Here is an 8,899-nt window from a genome sequence, read left to right as displayed (position 1 = left end):
AGGAGAGCAAGGGGAAAACACGCTGATGTCACCATACGGATAAAAACTAATTGCTAATGAGTCAAATTCGTCAGTATGTAAACGACATGTATTTGCGGTATCTTTGTATCTGGCCCAACAGTAAAGAAACAGTAAGCAACTACTATCGTCCTACATTATAGTTAAGCTTTTTTTTGTATAGGTATTGAAACAATTAAGATGGCAAGTAAACCCTGTAGGCTATGAATGAAATACAATTTTATTTGGGATTTTACATGGATTTTACAGACTTACAAGATAGAGGAAGGGGAGGCATAAGGGTTTATTTAAGGATTCAAAGGAAGGACAATTACAATTTCAGCTGACACATTACAACAAGTCAAGCTCACACTGACACCAGCGGGAAAACGCATCCTGTCTCTCAGTCTTGCAATATTGTTCTTTCACATGGAAAATTAAAGAATGAATGCACATAATTTAACACTAAAATCAGAGAGCTTACAGATGAGTTGACAACAATGAGGCAAAGTATTTACAGTAGGAGAGAAACCATACCGTACCAGTGCATCATTTTGCATTGATCATTTGATTGACTATTCCACAAATTCTGAATGAATTATGCCACATCCCTCATATAATGAATCTATACAGCGCAGATGCATATTTACACCACAGTAATAATTCATATTCATTTGTACAGTGTACATACTGTACATCATGGAATGGTATATCAGGGCCAAAAGGGAGAGTGGTTCACCTCAAAATAGTGCTCAGCAAATAGTGTTGTTGTTTTTTTAGGCCAGTTCAGTTTTTGAAAAATAATCATGTTTTTGTTTTTGTACAATAAATGCATTATGTGGGTTCAATGCTGTAACACAGAATACAACAATTGATGGTAGTGACTGCCCATTACTATCCTTTATTGGGCTCTAGCCATCATTTATTCACATTACTTTACTTAAATAAAATATTTTGCTTGTGTAAATTACATATTTGTTTTTAGCACACTTTTAGAAAAAAAGGTGCTATCTAGAACCTTAAAGGGTTATTTGGCTGTCCCCATAGGAGAACCCTTTGAGGAACCCTTTTTGGTTCCAGGTAGAGCTCTTTTGGGTTCCATGTAGAACCCTTTGCACAGAGGGTTCTACCTGGAACCCAAAAGCATTCAACCTGGAACCAAAAAGGGTTCCACCTGGAACCAAAAAGGATTCTACCTGGAACCAAAAAGGGTTCTCGTATGGGGACAACCAAACAGCCCTTTTGGAACCCCTTTTTCTAAGATTGTATGATGATGTCTCTATCCCTCTCTTATCTCGCTATCACTCTGCTCTTTCTCGCTGGGTCGGTCTGCCGGCCCCACAGTCTTGCCCGGCAAGAACCAATGATAACAGGCAGCTGTAGGCGCAATGGATTCTGGTCTTAACTATGAGTTTGACACATTGTGATAGAGGACTCATCTTTGTATCTATGGTATTATAGTCTTTGTGACAGCATGGGCAGCGCCATTGAGGCAATCTCTATTTTGAAGTAGTCAATTTTCTTATTCAAATTCAAGCTGCTTTATTGGCATGAAAAACATTATGTCAATATTGCCAAAGCAACAATGTATACAATATACATTGTAACAAAAATACATTGTATTCACGATTGGCTGAACCCTCCTGATGACTCGGTTGGACATGACTCCAACTGGGCCACCAGGAGGGATCAGCCAATGAATTTGGAAGTCCCACCCAGTTGACTACATTAAAATGTTGGAAGCCCTCAATGGTGCTGCCCATGCTAATACAGCCTTTTGGCACTCCTTTTGGCCACTAGAGGCTTCTATCATTCTCTATAGTTGGACAACATCTCCCAGAGAGAAATCTCTAGAGAAACGGCACAAACCGCGATTTGAGCGCACAGAAAAAAATGGAAATAAAAGGAATTAAAATAATATAACTGACATTGATCAATTAGTTATTTAAAAAATTAAAATAAACCTACATTTCGGTTAATCACTCAGCACTACCGCAAAAGCATGTCATCAGTAGCATATGTAAAATGGGTTGTCAAACTCTTGTGTCATCATCTTCCTTCCAGGCTCTCCAAACCTTTGGACAAGTTACTGAACATTCAGATAAATAACTTCAGACTTTTATATGTACAATGCATAGAGAGCAGACCCTCATGCCTGGAGCAGATTCTGAACGTAGATAGACAGGGTGATAGATTGGACCTAATGGAGAAATTAAACATAAGGGCAAAGACAGTTATTCTAAATGCTAATGTTTTCATTTTTTTTTTTTTTTTTGCTTAATCTACTCACATCTCCTTGAAAGAGTATATGGGAGTATCCATTGAGGCTAAAAGTCTGCCACACAGGCTTTTAGTACTTTCTTATTTGCTTTTTCTGTCATCTCTGTTGATGTGGCTATTTATAGCATAGCCTCTGAAGAAATAGCATTCTCCCCAAAAGAGAACAGAGAAATTAATAGTTGAGATGGAGTGAAGCAAAGTAACATTGTTTGTGTCGATATGCTATTACATTGTCTATTGTGCAAAGTCATCCTAGCCTTGTTGACTCTGCTTGTTCAACTCTGTTACTGTCAATGGATGACATGGCATGATAGCACAAACAGACCGAAAGGTTGCAAGTTCGAATCCCCGAGCTGACAAGGTACAAATCTGTCGTTCTGCTCCTGAACAGGCAGTTCATCATTGAAAATCCCAAAGAATCCCAAAGAACAAATTCTTATTTTCAATGACAGCCTAGGAACAGTGGGTTAACTGCCTGTTCAGGAGCAGAACAACAGATTTGTACCTTGTCAGCTCGGGGATTCGAACTTGCAACCTTTCGGTTACTACTCCAACGCTCTAACCACTAGGCTACCCTGCCTAGTGGTGGCATTGCATAGAAACATAGACCATTGCTGAGAGGCAACACAAAAGCATGAACATTACTGTAAACACGTTATAAATATGCATGACACAAAAATGTGTGTTTCAAAACTTGACCTTTGGTGGGCGGACTATGCAAACAAGAGAGGTGAAGTGTGTGTTTGATTCTGCTTCTGAAATACCAAACACATTATTGAACAGCGCTATTTGGGACCGTTACACAAAAAATCTGAATAACAAAATAACAGATTTATCCAATAGTGAATCTCCTCTCTGTCAAACATATGCTGAGAAGAAAAACCATTGAACACTCTCTCATTGCACTCTTATTCAAGTTTCATTCAAAATAATAAAATAAATAGAACACAGATCATTTGCATAAATAAATAAATATATGAATTAATAAATAACTACCTAGATAAATAAATATGACAACCTAGCAGCTACTAAAACAGTGTAAAAAAAAAATCTCTTTTGAGGAGCTGTTATGAAGACAGACATTTTTATGAAAACCCACTTTTTCAGCCCTTCTGTGCAGTGGTTTGATCATTCATCTTATAAGGAATTAAATTTCAATTGTTTTCCACTTGATTAGAGGATAAATAAATCTGAGCTGATAGGCAGTTTGTTTGGCATCGGGACTTCCGCCTCCTCCTCTTCCTCCCCCTTCTCATCATTTCTCGGAGGCATGTTTTTGCTCCACATCATTAAGAGCTGAGATCAGAGATGGACACCTTTTCCTATGTTCCTGAAAAACCCTCCCTCTCACCCTCCCTCTGTCCCCAAAGCAACTTTGTAGTGCACATCCCAGATCTGAAATGGTCAGAAACTTAAGAGTTGTTATAAAATAAGAGTTTATCAGAGGGTTAAATTGAACAATGCTCCTCCATCCTTCGTTTCGGACACAGACGTCCGAGGAAGAGTGTCTCAAGGAAAAACAGTCTCTGGCCATTTTGAATGCTAATGCATGACGAGGACACAGCGGACTGAAAAAAAAAACCAACCAAAGAAAACAAACAATCTATTTCCAGTGGTTTCTGTCTTCAATACATCATGGACGAGACAACTGCCTCTATTCAAGACATCGTTGAACAAATAACGACACAAAAAAAAATACACTTACTTGAAGGGTCTGGCTCAGGCATCTAACACAAAAAAGACGCAAAGAGATGAAAACATTACCTCATACTTCCGCTGGGAGATTGAGAAATGATGATGCAGGCTCCTCTGTAACCTCCTCAGGCTGTTGAAAAAAAACTCAGTGCCGGTTCTTGCCCTTGCTGTAACCGTCCAACGAGTCATAGCTGCGACTCCGGCTCTGACTGCGGTTCCGGCGACCAAAGATGGAGTTCCAAGAGGAGCTGCGACTGTAGCTCCGGTAGGAGAAGTAGCTCCTACTCCTACTTCTTCCTCGGCTCCTGCTCCTACTCCTACTCCTTGAACTACTGAGGCAGAGGCCAGGACTGGACCTAGGGCTGTGACTCCGTGTGAAGAGGCTGCTCCAAGAGGATACACTGGTAGAGCGACTGCTGGATGAAGGACTGGGCCGGAAGTAGGGGATGGGCCTCTTCCTGGCACTATGGGAAATCAGGGAGGTATGGTTAGCATTAAAGAGACTGTGTGAATCAATACATGAAGAGTAAGTAATTTAAGTCCCAAAGCAATCAATTGCAGATAAAGTTTTTTTTTAAGAATTCAGAATGCTCAATTGGATATTGATTTCTAAACCATACCTTATTGTTAACATACAGTACAAGGGGCCTAAGTATTCATGCCTGGATTGCTACGCTACTCTCTTCACAAAATTGTATTTCAGCTCTTGTTCATGTCAGGATAAACTTCTTTAAGATATAGCATTACTGTCACACCTCAAAACAACATTACGCCTGGAACATTTCAGTGCATAATCACGATCACAACTGTTTCATTGAGCTGTCTCGCGTTATCCATTGTAGCTTGTTTAGACTAATAGAACATGTATCAGGTAAATGGCCTTCTTTTCACAGCACAGTTCGCCAAAAGTCTCTGCGGCAAACTGGAGGCCATTTTTGAAGGTTAAAAGAAGAGGGACTGCTGCGGGAAAACCATTGTTGAGTCCGTGGTTTGAGTAAATAAGTTGATACAGAGTCAAATAAAAGAGTTATGGTCCACGAATGAAACAATGCATGTATTGTAAGAAATGTGAAAATGTATCAGACAGAAAGGGAAAAGGATACCTAGTTATCCTCCTGGCTTCCAGGTGACTGGGTGAATCTCTCCTCCTTTTCCTCATTGGAGAGTAGGACCTGCGTCTATGCCTCTTCCCGCTTCGCTTCTGACTGCTGTGCTTCACATCCTTCTCACCGGAGCTGGGGTCCCTCTTCTTCTCTCGAATCCTATGTTAGATGGCAAAAGAAGTACAGCAAGGCATCACTCGTAAGCAATTCTGTAATTCAGACCCATTTTAAACTCACGACACTTGCACATCCTGCTATCATTATGCCAGAAGTAGTTAGTTGAGCAAGTAGATAGGTGACACATGTTTTACCTCTCTTTACTGTATCTGGAGTAGCTTCCTCTGGACCTTCCACTGCCCTCACTACCTTTCCTTCTCAAACCAGCCAAGTAGCTTGGTGAACGGGAGTACGACCTTAAGACAAGCAGAACAGATTTACTTCAACGGTGCTCAGCGAAGCCCACATATTTCAGGTGGCTGCTTAAGGTACTGTATCAGTGAAGTACATTAGAACATTAAAACCTGAATGAAACCTACCTGGCAGATGACAGTGATCGGCTTCGAGAGTAGCGTCCAGAGTGTCTTGAGCTCCCTGAGGATCTACTTCTGCTGCTCGACGAGTTGGTTCTAGTCCGCTTACGTGAAGAGGCCCCCATCCTCAAAGGAGAGAGAGAAGAGACTGTCTTCTGAGGTCTCCCCACCTTGGCCCCACATACTGAGGTTGTTACCGGCTCACTGCAATGATAACAGTGGAATTACACCAATGTATCAATTTCTGCTGCAATTGTAAAAAATATGTTGATGTCCTCCTTACAGTATGTACATGGCAGGCTTAAATTAAGGAACATTTCTGATCTTTGACTTCAAGCAGCAGTTTACGTTATCTACAGTATGATATTCCTGAAAGATAGGAAGCCCACCTCTTGCCGTTCCCATTGAAAATGGGAGTAGACAAACCACCTTCCACATGCAGAGGTTTACACAGGGAAGCATAGCTGGTCACAGAGTTCCCAGAGTCGGATGCGTTATCGCCATCTGTAAACTTCAGCTTCTCTGGGGAAGCCGGCGCTTGACACAAGACCTTTTTGTCACCGATGACGTTTGTCCGTGAAATGCTGGTTTTGGTCGACGGTGGTGAAGACGTGTCATTCCCGGAATCGTAATCCTGTGGTCCTTTGCTCTGATTGGTCAGAGTGTGATGGTGAACTACTGTCGTGTTTAAAACCTCACTGCCAGGTTTTGACTGCAAGTCCTGTAAACAGACAGAAAGAGGATATTGCTTTACTTCTAGAGATGTTTTGGATAGGTTCAAGCAATTACCTGTACGATGCACTGTGATACTCTACAAAGGCACGTATTTCCCTTCAAAACACAGAGAATAAATTATTATTTTGGGACAGAGAACTTGGAAAGATTAAAGACGTCATGCAAATTTGTGGCATGCAAATAAGTTGGAAAGAAAAACAAAACTGAACCAAATAGAAATAAATGAACAAAAAAGGTTTAAAGTAAATTAATTTGGAACTAAAAACAAACATATGAAAGGAAGAACAAAAGAACGGAAAAGAAAGAGAGAAACTAATGTGTGAATAAAACTACCAACGGCTTTAGCCAAGTCGACTGAGAGAAAAAGATAGAAGAAAGAAGAAGAAAATAACAAAAAAACAATAGCCCCATTACAAAGCCTGTTTTATAGAACATTGAACAAACATCACAAAATGGGTATTATGTAGAAATGAAAAGGATTGCAGACAAAGAGATATCCCATCAGTCTAACTAAGAAAGCCTTCAGAATAGGACAGATGATTGTGCTTTTTCCCTGCAAGAAGAAAATAATTACCCTGCAGCGAACCCTAGGTACAGTAAATCCCTACGTCTGCGGATAGCATCGACTTACCAATCAAGATTTCCTCCTTAAGTAGGTAAGGTGTAAGAAAAAGGGAAGAGCGGGCAACATAAGTGCATCATTAGAGTTGTAAATTGCAAGAAAAAGACAACAACCCTCTCTTCAAACCCAGAGCCAGTTAGACTGTTATTGGCACGTTCCTTTTTCTTCCCTTAAGTGTGATTGTTTAGGAGTTTTCTTGGGGCTAGAAGCCCATAACAAGGTTCTATTATGCACTCAATCTGGAATAGTTACACCGCACATCTGTAAGGCCTTTTATTACAAACTACTTTAGAATAGGTATTCAAACCACCTTTGTAAACTACACTGTAGCTTTTTCATTTTTTTCCCCTTAAAGTAAGTGAGTTCGTTTTACTCTAAAATAGCAAGAGTGGTTGCTGTCACTGAGGACTATACAGGAATGCCAGAAATGTTTTCCTACGGAACGAAACTCATGGGAAATAAGACACTAAATGACTGAATGTTTAGCGAAACTAAATTCCCTCCAAACAGATTATAATCCCTCTTTACCTATCAATTGCAAATAATTTGTAGTAGATTACTTAAACTCTGACTGCCCTAAGGCTTTTTCAGATAATCGAGTTCCCGGTCTGCAACATCAGACCAGATTAAAACTGAAAAACCCAGGGGAAACATCAAAACCAAACCATCCGTCACAGGCTACTGACAAATATGCTTCAATCTATTCAATCTTGTTCTTCAATCTTCCTAATACCCACATAGTTTAGCTTCATTAGGATCTGTTATGAAGACAAAATGCTTTCCTGGACATTTTAATAAACATTTAAAAATTCTGCCCTTCTGTGCAGTGGTTTAATCATTCAACATAAGCGAAAATAAGCATATAAAACAGTATTTGCATTAATAAAAAATAAAAAAAACGTAAGGCCATGAGTATTTCAGTGTCAACCTGGTTGATTAACAATATTGGGTTGTTAGCGGCTTTTTATATATAAACAAATGTGGGACACAAAAAAATGCAGTGTAGAACACCATTGCCCATCATGCATTGCTCTAATAACTTTCAAAAGATTGTTCCGAAGTTTGCCCCCAGCAAATAATGAATTCTTAAGACCAATTATGAAATAGTTAATTTCTGTTCTTTTTGATATAACTACAGAAAGGACTATACTTTCACTGATGATTAATTCACTTAAAACCTGTGAAAATAAATTATATGAAAGAGTTCATTTATATAGGTTCCTGCAACAATATAACTTTAATTCAATTAAATCCTGTATAAAATGAATACAAAAAGTGATAAACATAGTAAAATGATATTAGATAACCAATTGTAGAAACCCCTCTCAGAAAAAGGGTTTGAGTTTAGAATACAAAGCATGCCTCAACATAGGCCTAGTTTATTACATTTAAATTACAAAACCTGTGGTTTGTGATTTAAAAAATCTGGGGTGTAATTAGCATAATTTAATGATCACTGGAGAGAAATGGAATGTATTTCATGCCTCAGCAAGCATGAGACAATGAGTCAACGAACGGACGGAGCTGAGCTGGGTTTCAAATCCAAGCAGTTTCAAGCAATAAAGAGATAAACGCCACTTGGCAAAGTTAGATGATGCCAACCTCCTATTTTCGGATCTGAAATACCTGATCAATTACTATTACTATCAATAGCAATTCATAAACAGTCAATAAGAGTATTGTTTTGATGACAGCAATAAGTGATGGGCTTGAGCTCAGGAAACACAGCTGAATTCAAGAAAAAATTAACTGCTACAGTATGTGTTGTAATCTTGCCTGCGGTCAATGTGCTGATAATTTCATCTCACTCTTGCCCCATTAGCTTTTCGCCAAAACAGCTTGAATGCATCCTCGGCACATGACCAATATATGCCTACCTCCAGCAAGTTCCTCGGGTGCTGTTTCTGCTATGTTTGTATTTATTTGATGGTGTTGGT

General features: G+C 39.4%; 1 protein-coding gene across 1 annotated transcript in view; it reads right to left on the bottom strand.

Moving 5' to 3' along the window:
* Positions 1-2,722: 2,722 nt before the first annotated feature.
* The window catches only part of LOC110526025 (serine/arginine repetitive matrix protein 4), a 91,328-nt gene continuing 85,151 nt past the window's right edge, over positions 2,723-8,899 (bottom strand). The window contains exons 8-12 of the mRNA XM_021606606.2: positions 5,995-6,326; positions 5,612-5,809; positions 5,387-5,488; positions 5,076-5,234; positions 2,723-4,436 (exon numbers count right to left, since the gene is read on the bottom strand). Coding sequence (XP_021462281.2) covers positions 4,118-4,436; positions 5,076-5,234; positions 5,387-5,488; positions 5,612-5,809; positions 5,995-6,326 — 1,110 coding nt within the window. The 3' untranslated portion in view covers positions 2,723-4,117. The remainder of the gene's footprint in view (positions 4,437-5,075; positions 5,235-5,386; positions 5,489-5,611; positions 5,810-5,994; positions 6,327-8,899) is intronic.

Source organism: Oncorhynchus mykiss, chromosome 6, assembly GCF_013265735.2.
Source record: "Oncorhynchus mykiss isolate Arlee chromosome 6, USDA_OmykA_1.1, whole genome shotgun sequence".
NCBI lineage: Eukaryota > Metazoa > Chordata > Actinopteri > Salmoniformes > Salmonidae > Oncorhynchus > Oncorhynchus mykiss.
Note: the sequence above shows the minus strand (reverse complement) of the source record. Positions and strands in the feature narration are given on the sequence as shown.